At 44.7% G+C, this 17,511-nt stretch overlaps 1 protein-coding gene across 1 annotated transcript in view; it reads right to left on the bottom strand.

The window, feature by feature from the left end:
- Positions 1–1,697: 1,697 nt before the first annotated feature.
- Positions 1,698–17,511, bottom strand: part of LOC141110561 (uncharacterized) — a 41,278-nt gene continuing 25,464 nt past the window's right edge. The window contains exon 3 of the mRNA XM_073601962.1: positions 1,698–9,358. Within this exon, the coding sequence (XP_073458063.1) occupies positions 5,910–9,358 (3,449 nt within the window). The 3' untranslated portion in view covers positions 1,698–5,909. The remainder of the gene's footprint in view (positions 9,359–17,511) is intronic.

Here is a 17,511-nt window from a genome sequence, read left to right as displayed (position 1 = left end):
CTTCGTCCAGTAAGGAGCCCCAGAAGAAAGAAGCACTTCTCCCATGACCGCACTGGCCAATGCCAATGCCCGCCATTGCGAATATCATGATAGATACTAACTCCTGGGCTATGTTTTAGGTTGTAAGCTGAACAGACCAGAGTTTCATGGCCACTATGTGCAGTAGGGTTCAGAGGAGTGGCCAGAATATTTGGAGTTAGTTCACTTTTTTAGTGAAAAGGTGAAGTTACCCTTTAATTGCTTCTGTAAGCTAATGCCAGACTTGAAAACTTCGGCAAAGACAGAAGTTGCGCAAAAAAGGGAAAGGAGTTTTGCAAAAAAGACAGAGTTTGTGTGAGAAATTTTGTAGAGAACCAGAATCTTACAGTAAAACGATTATGGAATTTACTAAAAGGAAGTAATTATTAAAAAAAAAAAAAGGGGAGGGGGTACCAAAAGTGACGCTTAGTTTTTAACAAACACAATACATGAAATATCAGCTCTATCTTATTTTTATCAGTTCAGATATAGATACAGAGAAATGCATGGACGCTATGCACAGTGTAGGCACGTATTTATAATATTCATTTTCTAAACAAGGGTACCAATACTACAGATGTGCTTTCCTCAATCTCTTTATAAGGAGAGATGTTCTGCACCTCCATGGCCACCATCATAGTGGAAAGAAAACAAGCCCAGGTCCATCCAAAACTTTTTATTTAGGTTTTTGATAGAGCAGAAAAGTTTTTTTTTAATGTCATCTGAGTGTTGTGGAGACTCCCCCTTACTTCAGGACAGGAAGTGATGAGAAATCTCTGGGATGTAGACCCTTGCAAGGATGTTTTAGTGCTGTCTGAGCCTTACTGGCACAGTGACAAGCGCAACCCACCACCACCACCAATTTTTGGCCCTGGTATCTTAGGGACAAGAAGCAGAGCAACATCACTGAGCCACTGAGAGTTCCCTCTAGTGACTCATCTACAACTCTCTATGTTTATTGCAATATATAGAGAATACGAATAAGACGTAATGGAAAATCTCCCTAATGGGGTACCAAGCAGGAATTAAAGCTGAACTTCAGCCTTCCCCTTCAGTTGTACAGGCTCCTCTCCTCTACTAAAGCCTCTCACGGTGTGCACTAGAAGCCGCAAGCCAGTAAGATTTGCTGGCTCGATGATGCACAGCATTATCAAGCTTTTTACTCCCCAGCCAGAATGTCCCCGGCCCACGCCCTTCATTCATTGGATTTCAGTTCTTTCAATCATAGAGGCTCAGCATCATATGTGGGCAGTGGTGGCCCATCCATATGGGACGCCGACCCCCTTATCCATGCGCCCGACCCTAATCTACATGCAGGGTGCCGGACGCATGGATTCCAATGGGAATTTTGTTTTAGAAGCACATGTTTAGAGCCTGAGGCTCTAATTGGCTTCAAAAAAGGGTCGGCTCGGGGAGCCGAGCACCCGTAAGTGGATGCAGGTGACCCGACCGACTGGGGGGTGGAGGGGTGGCTGTCAGTGCATTGTTTGCGGCCCCACCCCCTTAAAAAGATTATATTTATATACCATTAGCTGCCACTGCATTTGGGCATTACTTAAGGGCAGTCTGCATAACAAATTCAGCCTGCCTAGGAACTCCCATGCCTGCAGACCAATATCCACCCGTCAAGGCATTTTTATGTTCATAAAACACCTCCCAAGACCCCCCCCCCCCCCCCCCACGCATGCATAGGAACGTCCATGCCTGCAGACCAATATCCATCCATCAGGGCTTTTTTATATTCATATAACTCCTCCTAAGAGCCCCCCCACTGCCTGCATCAGGACTTAGTGTTGTTGAGAGAAGTACTGAGACAGCTTGCTAAAAAAGTTACAGCACCCTATGTAAGCTAATCTGCCTGCATTGCATAGAGAAGCACAAAGACCCAGTGATGACTTCACTGGGTCTACAATAAGGAATGTAATGAAAACAGAAAGTTTTTTGTTATATAATTTTATTAGGAGGTTGATAGGGGGGGGGGAGGGAGGAGGAATCAGGGAAGACAAAATATAAGCAGATTAAACTTCAGCTTTTAAAGCCCAATAAAAACTTTAATACTTTCTTGCTCTATCTAAAACGTAAAAAAAAAAATGTCTGGAGTTGGGTAGTAAAAGGAACTTGTCAAAATGGCAGCTGCAGTTGCTGGCTTATCTTTGAAGTTGCAGGCATAGCACTGTCAATGGTGGGCCACAGACCCAGAACAAGTATGTGCATGTAGGGTTTTCCAACAAAACACTAAACACATGTGTGTTCTGGGTCAGTGACTCTGAAGTAGAAAGGGAAGTGTCAGTATAACAGCCCTGGAGTCTGCACCTTAGAAAACAGATCAGCAATGGCAGCTTCCTTATTTCCAATAGGTTCCCTTTAACTTTTTTTTTTTAGCAGCAATGTAGAAGCATCGCTCATCTTGTCCCTTGGCGGTACAGGGCAGTGAGATATAATATCCTGGTAATGCTACTTTGTCGAGTAATTACTGTAAACTGCAAGTGATCACAAGCTGGAGGCCAATAAGTCTAAGCTCTCAAACTCTTTATCACCTTGGTCTGCCCATAGATGCTAGACGTTGACTGGGGCCTGCCCATAGACGTGAGAGGCTGGCTGGAAGTTAACAACCGCCTCACCATCATCCTTCCGAAGTGTATGATCATTTTGGCCAAGCCTTTCGGCACTGGGCAAACTCCCCTGGCCTCCATCTTGTATATATCTATATGGTGAAGAGCACAAATCAGAAGGGACCATTTTGGCCAAACCAATGGCACTGGGCAGACACCCCTGGCCTCCACCTTATATATGGTAAAGAACAGAAATCAGAAGGGATAATTTTGGCCAAACCTTTCAGCACTAGGCAGACACCCCCTGGCCTCCACCTTATATATGGTGTAGAACAGAAATCAAAAGGGATCATTTTGGCCAAACCTTTCGTCACTGGGCAGACACCCCTGGCCCCAATCTTATATGTTATGAAGAACAGAAGTCAGGAGAGATTATTTTGGCCAATCCTTTCGGCACTGGGCAGACAACCCTGGTCCCCACCTTATACCTATGGTAAGGAACAGAAATACAAAGGATCATTTGGCCAAGCCTTTCGGCACTAGTAAGACACACCTGGCCCCCGCCTTATATATGGTGAAGAATAGAAATCAGGAGGGACAATCCATTTTGGAAGATTGATTCTTCTTTCAGAGATCACCTGACCATGGGGTGTTTCCCAAGATGACCATAATAGACTAGATCAGGTGAAAATAATCTCATGTCTACAGGCACCTTCAATAACAGCCTGATTAACTAAAATATATGCATACATGTGTACGAACAAACACATGCATAGGAGCAGTTATTTAAAGGAGATTTCCAGGTAGAACCAAAAATTGCCAGTAACCGGACTTATTGTTGGGTGAAGGGGTGATTGTTTAAAGTGGATGTAAACCCGAATTTTTTTTTTTTTTATGTCATAGTGTAGAGTATAAGATTTCCTATCATTTGAGCCCAGTCTTGCCACAAAGAGTTAATCCAGCTCTGAGCAATCCTCTTCTATTGTTCAGTGAGATAAAACTTGACAGAGAAAAAACGTTGTCAAATCCTCCCCCTTGCTGTGAGTGACAGGTGATTTACATCTCGTGCACTAGCCTAAGACATGCATTATTTTTTAATTCCCTCCCCCACTCCTTTCTTCAGCAGCTCTGCAAGGATTGCCTGTTCCACACCTCAGTATGATTTGGCATGCTGAAGTCATGTGGTTACTTTCCTGTCTTTTCACTGGATGTTAGAGATCATAGCAGAAGTTCAGTGAAAGAAATACACAGGAGAAAATGCATATTGACAAGGGGAGTGTAGAGGTGGGCGGGGAGTCTACTGACATCACGACTCCACCCACCAAGCTCCAAACAACAGACCCACCCACAGAATCTGCAGTTTTTTGTCTCTCATAACAGACAGAGGGGAGACATTTGACAGGTAAAGTTACATGCAGGAGGTATGTATATCCTTATAGATAACCCCTATGGCAGTAGTTTAGAAAGGATGACATAGGGCTTACATCCACTTTAAGTTACTCTTTAAGACCATCAGCTTTTTTTCTAAAAAAACTGGGAGCAAAGTTCCTTTGCTGAAGGTTTCAATGTAGTTTCCAGTAAATAAAAGTGATTTTACAATTCAGCATTTTCTGGATGAGGGTATAGGCCAATGTTGGGTTGAAGAGTAAAGGCAAAATAGTTTTTTGTCCGTAATAGACAAGCACCAAGTTATCTGAGATAAGGTTCATTGGCTGCTACAAGCTCAGAACTTTTTGAAGCTATGAGGATTTATTTACAAGTGAATTTTGTGTATGGCCTGGAAGTCCTCTTTCAAATACAAATGTCGATCTATAGTATTGGAAGGCCTTGGTCTACCATTAGCGGTCAAAAAAAAGAAGTTGTGAAGGCAACGTGAAAGGTTAAAAGATAGAGCTGCCGATTCATCCCTACGAATGCTAAACAGAATGTAACAAATGCACACAAAAGAATAAATAGTTATATGGTCATTAGCATAAAACAAACACAGAGTATTATAAAAATAAATACCACTTTGAAGTCATTTTCAGTCTATAGACTCAATACAACAGTTGACATTAGGAGTTACAGAAATTGTTGCCAAAGATTAAAGAAATCCTCCAAGTTTGGCTAAACTTGACCCCTGCAGAAGGCCACGCCATGCAGAGAAGCCTTTGCTTCTCACACAGGCCTGTTTTTTCCTGGATTAGAACCTGCACTCTTGAATTGCGCCTAGAACACCACTGCTGACAATGCCCCATACTACCGCCAAACCATACTGATATCATGGACCTCACTATAAGAGAAGGATCAGTGTTATTACTTACAAAGGGTGGTGCCAGGATGGGGATCTCTTCAGTATAAAGTACAGATTCATTTTTAAAGTAGAGAATCCCTTTAAACTTTGTTGGGCACCCAACAGGCAACAAAGTAGCTATAGTGTGGCATGAGGCAATTGTTCATCCATCCAGCACAAAGTCTAATGGATTAGGAACTAGATTCTAATGTCATTCATTTCTTTATTTTGCTGATGACTGGTTCTCTGGCTGCATTCTCTGCTGGGGCAGCGTACAAAATGACTGCCAAATCAAGGACAAACACTACATTTACTTTCATCAGCCATCCAAATGCTTATTAGTTCCATTCTGTGCAGGCGTGCCTTTAGGCAAGAGCTAAAAAACCACCAAAGTGCTTCTCATTTTAGAACACCATTTTGGACTCCATCCCAATGTTCCAAAACAAACCCACCATGGAATCCATGAAAGTGTTAAGATACTTAACCTCTGCTGCCTGAGGTTCTCAGCGACAATGTGCTGAAGTTGCCCCATGATCAACTGGTGTCAAGCCCTTCAAGATCAGTGGGCTTGATACCGAATCATGTAGCATCCTGCACCAGCTGATCATTAGAGAAGCTTCAAAACCGAGATAGCAGAGGCATTACTCTACTTATTTTCTGTTATTGGTATTGTGCGCTCAAAACCTAAAAAATGGTTTTGGGTTGAGGTCTTGCTCAACCTATCTGCATACCTAGGGCCACAAACTATTTATGGCAACAGCTTGAAAAAAAAATTAAGAACAGGTGGTCCTTTACAGTTTTTTGTATTGGGCCACCTCTTTTCAGAGAATTCTTACTCTTTCTACAGTAATATTGTCCATCACCATTGTAATAGAACACATATATAGCCCATGTTGGCTACCAGTGACGTCAACTGGATTGTTCAGTTACTACCTGAAAAGCACAAAGCACATTTCCTAAGGTAGCATCTTCAGAAACACAATTTTGGAAGGTCTACTACTGGTCAAGTATTGCTCTTTTGCCACGTTGTTTGGCCCTACCAAATGTGTGGCAGATCTTGTTTGTCACTACTTTTCCTGCTGTGTATATACAGCACTTCTCTCTGGCTCTGTACCTGGGCTTCGAGCATCCATCAACTCATGGTTTGGTCTCCAGCAGAACTGCACTCCATGATGAGGAGTGCTAACCTTGGAGTGCTGCTTCTTGTGGACAGAAAGGTAACCCTGATGAAGGAAGCTGTCTCCACATTCCAAGCAGCTATACAAAGGCTGTAGGTCATGTGACTTCTGGTGAGCAACCAGATTAGACATAAGGTTATAGCGCCTGGGGCATTCTGTGCACTTGTATGTACGCTTGCCACGGGGTGCAACTCCTTTTTCTCTTGCTGTGTCACTCGAGTCGGTTTTACGGGGACGGCCTCTTGCCCTGGGAACTGCATACTCTGCAGTTTGATCAGCGTCAATGGAAATGCCCTGCCCTACGTGGCTTTTCAAATGATACAAAAGGTTTGACTGCTGGCGAAACCGCTTTCCACAACACTGGCAGGAATAGGGCATTTCCCCAGTATGGGTACGCAAGTGGATCATTAGGCTGGTACGTTGACTGAACTGGCGGTTGCACTCATGGCAGTGGTACGTACGCTCTCCGGAATGGATCCTCTGGTGAACTAGGAGGTTTGATTGATGAGTAAAAACTTTGTCACAAGCAGGACAGTGGTACTCGGCTTTTCCGACCTCTAATGATGGGGTATCATTTTTAGGACTGGCTTCTAAATGCACCCAGGAAGGTGGAGGCCCAGGGGAAGCCTCCATGTTGGAACTCATACTAGCTTCAACCACTGGCTCTAGCCTAGGAATAATTGGGGAACCTGGCAGATTTTCTGGTGTGCAATTTAGCTGCCCTTGAACTGTGTTTGTCTTTATATGATAAAGCAAATTAGACTGCTGACGGAAACGTCTCCGGCATTGAAGGCAAGAGTACGGCATCTCACCTGTATGAGTTCTTAAATGTACCATCAGGCTGGTCCGCTGGCTAAAGTGCTTGCCACACTCCAGGCAACGGTAAGTCTTATCTCCTGAGTGGATACGCTCATGGACCAAAAGATTGGATTTGTGATTAAATGTTTTAAAGCAGCTGCTGCATTTGTATGTCCTTTCAGCCGATGTTGGTGAGTTACTGGCATCTAAATTGTTAGATATACACTCTGTACTAGATGCTATATCACCTAGGTGTATGGTTTGAGGGGCCTCGTAGAGCTGACCATTGTGATGCATGGGGCTTCTATCGTAAGGAAGGAAACCCAAATGAGGCTGAGGAGAGCCCGAGGCCTGAAGCAAGCCTAAACCCTGAACATTTTTTCCATTTGGATGTTCCTTATTTAAGATCTTCCTTGGACGTGGTATAAGATCGTCTCCAAGAACATCTTCGTGATTCTTGAGGTGCTGAATCAGATTTGACTGCTGTCTAAATCTTTTCTCGCAGAGCCAACACTGAAAAGGTTTTTCCCCAGTATGAATACGCAAGTGAACAATTAAATTTGACTTGTTGTTAAAATAACGAGGGCACTTCCAACACCTGTGTATTGCTTTCCCACCCAAAAATGCTCCCATCTGGCCATGGCCCTGTCCTAGCAAGGTGATTTTCCTTGGTCTTCCTCTTCCTAGAACATGGTAAGGACCTTTACCAGATGTTCCCTCTGAACTGTGACTCGTGACTCTCTGAAAACTAGAGCTATGTCCAGTTTGTGGAATAAGGTTGGATTCTAGATTGTTCAATGTCCCCACAACACAGTTGCTTTCTGCTCGGGGAGATAGCTTGAAATGTGATGGATAGCTATCATGCTCTTGGCGAGGTAACAGCAAGTTTTCAGTGTAATTATGTGGAAGGCTCCTATTAATAGGACATGGGACCTGTATTTCTCTACGATGCATGACAGTGCTAGGTTGTTCCACATGAAGTTTTTGGTGCAATAGAAGGCTGTGTGAACTCGGGAACCATTTAGCACAGTGGGTACACTGAAAAGCTCTCAATTGGCTTTCTTCAACTCTCTCCCCACCAGTATTTAATAATTGTGGATTCTCTCGATCTACATATTGTCCAGATGGCCCTATTAGCTGCCCAGAGAGCTTCCCAGGCTGTTCATGTTCTGCAGAGGTGTCCACTTTGGGCTCAATTGACATCACATGACTTTTCATATGGTAGAGGAGGTTCGACTGTTGGCGAAAACTTTTTCCGCACTGTACACAGGAATAAGGCATCTCTCCTGTATGGCCCCGGAGATGCACCATCAAGCTGGTTCTACGGGTAAAATGTTTGCCACATTCTTGGCAACGGTAAGATCGGTCTCCTGTGTGAATGCGTTGGTGGACCAGGAGGTTGGACTGATGCGTAAATCGTTTGAAACAATGGCCGCAAACATAGGGCCTTTTACAAGAACCAGGATCTTCTCCCTTATCGTTCTTAATAAAGGGAACCTTGCTGCCCCATACTTCGCTGTTACTGTCATCTGCTTCAGATATCAGATACATGAATGGGATACCAGGAGCTGTGTTCTCTTCGCTCCACTCAGCTCCATCAACATCTTCAGTTCTCTGATGACTCTTCATGTGGTGGGTGAGATTGGACTGTTGTCGAAAACTTCTGTTACACCTGTTACAGGGAAATGGTGCCTCCCCTGTATGGGTGCGTAAATGGACAGTGAGACTTGTACGCTGATTAAATTTTCGTCTACATACGTGACAAGAAAATGGTTTCTCGCCAGTATGTATACGTAAGTGTGTGACCAGCGAGGACTGTTTGCAGAAAGTCTTATCGCACACTATGCAGCGGTACCTTCTCCACTCCAACACAGGCTGTTGTTGTTGAGAATCAGGGCGGGACACTTCATTTCCAATGCCCTGGAACTTCTCCTGGTTATGGGTTTCTTGGTGTTGAAGAAGTTCAGAAAGATCTTGAAAAACAAAATTGCAGAAGGAGCACTGAAAAAGACCCCAGAATCTCTGGTTTGGCTGTTCTGCTGGTTCATTCTCTTTTCTTCTACCTGTCTCCATGGTCTTGCTTTGATGGCCAATGTTAGACCATCCGTGAGGCCTGGAAGCTACTGCATCTCCTTTTTCAGGTTTACTAAAACTGCTTGGCATTGAAGAAACCCCATGAAGCACCAGTGGTGCACTAGCATCCTCTCCTGTTCCAGTAATTTTTGCACCTTGTGCTGCTTGCTCCACAATGTCCTCTTCTCTGCTTCCTGCCTTTTCCATAAGAGGCAGTGATGTTGGTGTACTTTGTTCAGCCGGGAAACTATATTCGACTGAACCACTGTCTGTCTGGCATACTGGTTCATGGGAAATGATTGGATGGACTGTCTTTTCCCTCCAATGGTTGTCTTGGTTGTCTATTTCATTCACAATAAGTGTGGTTTGCTTGTTTTGTGAAGTGGATTGTTCTTCGGGTATCTTTCCAACAAGGGGAGCAAATGATCTTGGTTCTTCTGTCCTTCCACTGGGCCAACATTCTGAAACTAAATGCAAATAATTAGCTATAATTGAAAATGGCTTGCTTCTAACAACAGGCAGATAATACAATAAATAAATAAATTAAGTGGTTTGCACTGTCAAGAAGAAATGGTGGATACCCTCTACAATGGTGCAGATGCTAAGCAGTTCATCCTGTCCTTTTCTTCTTGGAAAGAACCAGGAACATCCCCATTAACACAGAGATTTTCGAACTTCCAATAGCCAAGTTGCTCATTTTTGCCCTCTATGGAGGTCAGGGACAACTCAAATATCCCAAGCAGTGCTCAATGTGTAATCACTACTTCTGTTTATTGGGTTTTGTCCACTTTAGGAAGATTATTACGGAAAGATCTCTGGAAAAAAAAACACACTTTCATGACAAGCCTAAGCGCTTGCCGACCGTATAACATAGATATACGGCGGCAAGGTGGCCCTGCTGTGCCAGATCACGTACCTAGTATGTGATATGGCACTTCCGGGTAGGGGGCACACGAACCGCCAGCGACCCGGCTCTGCTGTGATTTTACAATAGATTACCGCCGATTGTCTGGGAACTCACATAGGACAGAGCTCTGCCTATGTAAACAAGGCAGAACTCTGTCCTGTCAGCAGGGTAGTAATGGATTTACTTTCCTCGCACAGCAGGGAATTAAATCGATTACTTCCCCTAGTAAAAGCACCTCACACTGTACACATAAATACTGGCTAGGCACACATTTAACCCTTTGATTGCCCTAGATGTTTAACCCCTTCCCAGCCATTATCATTAATACAGTGACAGTGCATATTTTTAGCACTGGTCACCGTATTAGTGTCACTGGTTCCCAAATAGTGTCAAAAGCGTCAGTTAGTGTCCGATTGACCGCCACAATATTGCAGTCCCGCTATAAGTCGCTGATCGCCGCCATTACTAGTAAATATAAATAAATAAATAAAATATCCCATAGTTTGTAGACAATATAACTTTTGCGCAAACCAATCTATATACGCTTATTGGGATTTTTTTTTTTTTTTTACCAAAAATATGTAGCAAAATAAATATTGACCTAAAAATTTATGAAGAAACTTTTTTTCAATTTATTCAGGATATGTTTTATAGCAGAAAGTAAAAAGATATATTTTTTTTTTTTTTCAAAATTGTCGGACTTTTTTCTTTATAGCTCAAAAAATAAAAAACACAGAGGCGATCAAATACCACCAAAATAAAAGCTTTATTTATGGGGAAAAAAGGACATAAATGTTAATTGGGTACAGCGTCGCACGACCACGCAATTGTCAATTAAAAGTTACACAGTGCCGTATCGCAAAAAATAGGATTTTTTATAACAGCTTACCTGTAAAATCCTTTTCTTGGAGTACATCATGGGACACAGAGCCTTAAGTAATTACTTAATGGGTTATAGGCCACCTTCAGGTGATGGACACTGGTTATACCCAATCCAGGAAGTTTACTCCCTCTATAACCCCTCCTCCTTCCAGGAGCACATCAGTTTTTGTAGCAAAGCAATATACTTAAATCCCAAAAAAGAGGGGAGGGTCCTCTGTGTCCCATGATGTACTCCAAGAAAAGGATTTTACAGGTAAGCTGTTATAAAAATCCTATTTTCTTTATCGTACATCATGGGACACAGAGCCTTAAGTAATTACTTAATGGGACGTCCCATAGCTATGCTACTTGAGGGGAGGGAGACACAACCCGGAGGGTACCCCCAGACCTAAGGACTTATACTGCTGCCTGCAGCACACTGCGCCCGAAGGCGATATCCTCATACCTCCTTATATCCAGCTGATAAAATTTTTTGAATGTATGCACTGAAGACCAAGTTGCGGCTTTACAGATCTGAGCCATGGAGGCCCGATGACGCACTGCCCAAGAAGCATTAACCGCCCCGGTAGAGTGCGCCTTAACTTGAAAAGGGGGAATCTTACCCCTTAAATCATAAGTTTGAATTATAACTTGCCGAATCCACTTAGCGACAGTGGATTTCGACGCTGCCTGTCCTTTCTTAGGACCCTCTGGCAGAATAAATAAGACATTAGTCTTACGAATCTGAGCAGTTGCCTTTAAATAGATTTTTACTGCTCTCACCACATCAAGACAATGTAGTGGCTTCTCTTCCCTGGAACATGGTTTTGGAAAAAACGATGGCAGAACAATACCTTGGTTCAGGTGAAAACCTGAAACCACTTTTGGCAAAAAGTCTGGACGAGGGCGTAACACCACTCTGTCCTCATGAAAAATCAAATATGGCTCTTTACAAGAAAGAGCAGCCAATTCCGAAACCCTCCTTGCTGAGGATATAGCAACCAAAAATAACAACCTCCTTGTCAGAAGGACTAGGGGAATATGTTGTATTGGTTCAAATGGCTGTTTTTTGTAACACAGACAAAACTAAGTTCAAGTCCCAACTGTTCAAGGGAGGTTTGATGGGCGGATTAAGCCGCGTCACCCCTTGTATAAAACCCCGGACTAAAGAATGTGTAGCAAGTGGTCTTTGAAATAAGACCGATAAAGCTGAGAATTGGCCTTTGAGCGTAAGGAAGGATGGAATATTGGTCCCTGTGAGAGCAGATCTGGCAGCAGTGGGAGGGACCATGCGCCCTCCACTGCCATCTTTACGATTTCTGCATACCATGACCTTCTGGGCCATGCTGGTGCCAAGAGAATTACCGGCTTTCTTTCCAGCTTGATCCTGCAAAGAAGTCGAGGCAGCAACTGAATAGGGGGGAATGCATAGATCAGTGAGAACTGATCCCACGGGGTCACCAACGCATCCGCTCCGCATGCGAGTGGATCCCTTGTTCTGGCCACAAAGTTGACTAACTTCACGTTGAACCTGGATGCTAGAAGATCTATGTCCGGAGTCCCCCATCTTTGGCAAACAGCCGGAAATATGTCGGGGTAAAGAGACCATTCCCCTGGGAATAACTGCTGGCAACTCAAGTAGTCCGCCTGCCAATTCTCTACTTATGGAATGAAGACTGCCAATAGGCACGGAACATTCCTTTCTGCCCAAGTTAGAATACGGTTCACCTCTCTCTACGCTGAGAGACTTTTGGTGCCCCCTTGGTGATTGACATAGGCCACAGCTGTGGCATTGTCGGATTGAATCCTGACAGGACAATCCCGTAACCTGAAAGTCCAGGCCTTTAGAGCCAGACGTACTGCCCGAATCTCTAGGATATTGATGGGCAAGGTTCTTTCGGTTGTTGACCACTGTCCCTGGACAATTGTCTTTTCTAGTACTGCTCCCCAGCCTGAAAGGCTGGCATCCGCTGTTACCACTTTCCAGATGACTGGTCTGAAGGATTTTCCTTTCAGCAGATTCTGGGTTAGTAACCACCAAGTGAGGCCTTGGGACACTCTTGGGGACAGCCGGATTGGCAAGTCTAAAGCTTGAACTGTTTTGTTCCAAGTCGACAGGATACTGTTTTGCAACAGTCTTGAATGGAACTGGGCATAGGGAACTGCTTCGAATGAAGCCACCAGAGTTCCTAGCAACCTCATGCAAAGGCGAATGGAGGGATCGCCTTTTGACCTGACCATCCGCACCAGCTCTCTTATGGAGTTGATTTTTGTCTGAGGCAAGAACACCTTTTCCTGGGCTGTGTCTTTGATCAGACCCAAGTACTCCAGCCTTTTTAGTGGTATTAAGGAAGATTTCTCTAGGTTGAGAATCCAACCCAAACTTTCCAGATAATTGGTTGTAGTGCGTACGGTTTGCTCCAAACGAGCCATCTAATGATCTATTAGTAATAGATCGTCTAGGTACGCTACGACTGTTATGCCCTGTGCCCTTAACCTTGCTAGAGGTGGGGCCAGCACTTTTGTGAAAACCCAGGGTGCTGTGGCTAGCCCGAAGGGCAGGGCTACAAACTGAAAATGCTGCTGTTCTAACTCGAACCGCAGAAACTTTTGGTGAGCAGGAAATATAGGGACATGCATCCCTGATGTCGATTGATGCCAGAAGTTCTCCTCCTAGAAGGATAGAAACTACTGTCCTGATCATCTCCATGGGAAAGGAGCGGATTTTCAGGAACTGATTTAGATTTTTTAGATCAGGAATGGGTCTGACATCTCAATTTGGTTTTGGTACCATAAAAAGTTTTGAATAAAACCCCAGACCTTGCTCTTTTGTGGGGATCTGTATGATCACCCCTTGAGATATTAATCAGTCTAGTGCAGGCATGTCCAAAGTCCGGCCCGCGGGCCATTTGCGGCCCGCGTTCTGGTTTGATGTGGCCCCCACTTGGAATTTACATATGCATCCATCTGTGGCCCCCCAAGCTCGAGCGTGTTATGTTTTTTTTGCTGTGAATATATCTTCTTTAGCTGAACAAATCCCTGAGCGCCGGGCTAATTGTTGATGAGCCGGGGGGGGTGTGGCTGGGCGTGTTCAGAAGTCAATGCGCCCGAGCCGCTATGAAGCTGACAGCGCGCAGAGCCAATCACAAGCACTGTGACTATTCCCGATCTCTGCATCTGCAGTCCGCAGATCGGGGAAATGTCACAGTGCCTGTGATTGGCGGTGGCGCTGTGCGCTGTCAGCTTTCTTCCTTGCAGGCTCGGGCACATCGACTTTTAACAATGAGCACGGCGCTCGGGGAAGAAGATAGGTATATTCACAGTAAAAAAAAATAACATGCTTGAGCTTGGGGGCCACAGATGGATATACTTGGGGGGGCCACAGATGGATATACTTTGGGGGGCCACAGATGGATATACTTGGGGGGCACAGATGGATATACTTGGGGGGGCACAGATGGATATACTTAGGGGGGCACAGATGGATATACTTGGGGGGCACAGATGGATATACTTGGGGGGGCACAGATGGATATACTTGGGGGGGCACCGATGGATACACTTGGGGGGGCACAGATGGATATATATGTAAATTCCAAGTGGGGGCCACATCCTTTCAGTCAGTGAGAGGCACTGGTGGATTAGGCTGGCTAAAGAAAAGATTATTATTTAAAAAAATTATAAACGCTCAAGCTCATCCTTTACCCCGAGAGGTGCTTGGGGATTGGTCAGAGACTAAAGAAGAGATATATATAATTTTTTTTTTTTAAACATGACACGCCTGAGCTCATTGTTACCCTGAGAAGAGAAGATATATATATTATATATCATCATATATTGTCATCAATGTTACGACATGAATAGTATTCCATTTGCAATAAACTTTGCATAAAATATTTCATTTGCATTTAATTTTAAAAGTCAGGCAAAATGGTCGGCCCTCACGCATGTTCACTTCATGAAATCTGGCCCTCTTTGAAAAAAGTTTGGACACCCCTGGTCTAGTGCCTGAAAACAGAGATTGTCTTTTCTCTGGATCTTTGGGAACGATTGACCTCAGGAAGCGAGATGGTGGAAAGTCCCAAAATTCCAGCTTGTACCCTAGCGTTACCGTGGAGATGACCCATCTGTCCTGAATTTCCTCTTTCCAGACTTCTGAAAACTGCAGAAGTCTTCGCCCCACCTTGGTGAAGGGGGTTGCCTCTTCATGATGAGGCTTTAGGATTCTGCTTTGCAGGTTTCCGACCCCAGGACTTCTTTTGAGCCTGGGTCTGACCCTGAGGTTTTCCTCTAGAGTCTGACGGCGGAGGCCGTTGCCACTGCCTAGAGGCGGAAGCCCCTGCCACAGGGGAAAGAGCCAGTTTAAATGAAGGGCGTTTATACTTTCTTTTGACTGGCAAAAGAGTACTTTTCCCACTAGAAATTGTTTGGATATATTTGTCCAAGTCTTCTCCAAACTGTCGCTCCCGATGAAAAGGGATCCCAGTTAGGAGGTTTTTACATGGTGCTTCAGCTGACAAATTTTTCAACCACGGGATTCTACGTATATGCACAAGCATAAGTGTAAGGCGGGACGCCTGGTGAATAGAATCTTTAATGGCATCTATGGCAAAGTATAATGCTTTTGGTAGTTCAGCCAATTCCTGAGCTTGTTGTGCAGGAAGCTCTCTAAGGGCCTGTTTAAATTGGTCATTTAAAGATTGACAGACGCCTATTGCAGCGACTGCAGGCTGAGTAACAGTACCTGCCAAGGAAAAGGTAGATTTTAACAGGGATTCCAACTTTTATTCTGTTGGATCCTTAAGCATTTGTGCATTGTCTACAGGACAAATTAGGCCTTTATTCACACTGGAAATCGCAGCGTCAACTGCTGGTACTTTCCATTTTTTGGAGAATTTCTCCTCCAGGGGATAGATAATTGAAAATCTCTTAGGAGGGAGAAAATGCTTATCTGGGTGATTCCATTCAGCAAAAATAAGCTGTTCTAGTAATGCATGTGCAGGAAACGCATGCATGCAAAGGCTGAGAAGGTTTTAAGGAACCCAAGGAAGAAACCGAGCTTTCAGAAGACTGCGTTAGGGGCAGCATGAAAGTGGAACGAACCATCTCTGTAAGTTTGTATCAGCAATTTCTCAGATTGTGAGGCTGAAGAAGGTTCCACTACCGTTGTTTCCTCCGCAGAGGAATCATTGGTTTGTTTTTCCTCCTGACCGACTGAGGGTAACACCTCATCCTGAGCCCACTGTTCCCCTTGCAAAGGTTCTGAAGTGGGGGAGGGGAATCTAGCACGTTTCCTATCCATTTGAATGGAGGATGCGATTAAAGCCGCTAATCTTCCTTCCAGACCCTGCAGGGAGGAGGAAAGGACATCTTCAGTCACGTATACAGGGTCTGAGATGTGAGAAGCAGCTGCACCATCAATTTGTTCCCTGGCTTGCCATAACTGGTAATTCAGGCGAGGATAACAGCATGGAAATGCGACTCGAGATCCTAACGCCTGGGGGTGAAACCTTTACTTTTTTGGTCTTTGTGGTGTCTTTTTTGGTAGTCATAGTCCTAAGCACAAAAACAGAGGCACTATACAATTGCACTTAATCGCTGAACATAGTCATGACATTTAAAGCCGCTATAAAGTTCAGCCTAGTGCTGGGAAAAAAAGTGTCCTTCCTGTATCAGGAATGCCAGCTTGCAACCCTCACGTGTCCCACAGCTCCTGTGTCCCTGTGTGCAGGCTGTTTATTTCCTCCTCGTCAGCCGGGGAGAGTCTGTTCCAGCTGTATTTTTATCTGTTTATGCCTGCTGTGCGTCCTCGTGGACGTTCACGGCACCGCGCTTAGACCCCGCCCCCTCCGAAAAAATGTCCCCCTTTTTTACATTTAGACTGTTCCCGCGCTTGTGCGCGGCGTTTTTGGGTCCATAGACCCAACATGAGGGGGAGGGGAGGCAGAGACCTATCCAGCAGCAGGCACCCAACAACAGAAAAAACAGCCAACAGTAACAATATTTAGCAGTACCAGCGGGACCTCCGCACCCCCCATGGCGGGGCGGGGGGTAATGTAAGGGGGTACAGCGCTGATGTCCCCCTAACCCTCTGGTCCCTTCAGGGGGGAGAAAGAAAACATTTGGCAGATTTCCTTTACCTGATAAAATCTCCCTGCACACGCTGCTGCGGCAACACACATTCTGAGCTTTACAGTGAAGACAACAGAGAAAGGTATGTGCATAGACTCCCTCTAGTGGAGAATTAAGGCATGACAACATTTTTTCCCTTAAAGAAGAATATATAGGTGTTTTTAATACCTAAGTTTCTTCCCTTACCTTATCCCCGCCGCAGGATTTGCTGAATTAACAGACAATCCAACCTTCACCCATCACGGCGGGCTGCGTTTAGCAAATTTTCAAGGACCGGGTCCCTAGATATCGGGGTTCCAACTCCCTTGGACCTGTAAAGCACCCCACCAGCCCTACAAAGAGAGGCATTACAGGCAAAAACCTTGTGCTTTGGATACGAGGCCCCAGGTACCATCCTTTTAGGCCTCAGTGGCACTTTGGATGGATCTGGTCTATGGAGGCTATTTAAATCCAGCATGGACCTCTTCTGGAGCTCCTCAGAGCACATCTTCACTCGTGACCAACACCTTAGACACTGGCAAAAAAACTGATGTGCTCCTGGAAGGAGAAGGGGTTATATAGGGAGTGAACTTCCTGAATCAGGTATAACCAGTGTCCATCACCTGAAGGTGGCCTTTAACCCATTAAGTAATTACTTAAGGCTCTGTCTCCCATGACGTACGATAAAGAAAATGGCCTGGTAATAAAGGGGGGGTAAATCTTCCGGAGGTCAAGTGGTTA

This window comes from Aquarana catesbeiana, linkage group LG10, assembly GCF_042186555.1.
Source record: "Aquarana catesbeiana isolate 2022-GZ linkage group LG10, ASM4218655v1, whole genome shotgun sequence".
Lineage (NCBI taxonomy): Eukaryota > Metazoa > Chordata > Amphibia > Anura > Ranidae > Aquarana > Aquarana catesbeiana.
The sequence above is the reverse complement of the archived record's forward strand: the minus strand, read 5'-3'. Positions and strand labels throughout refer to the sequence as shown.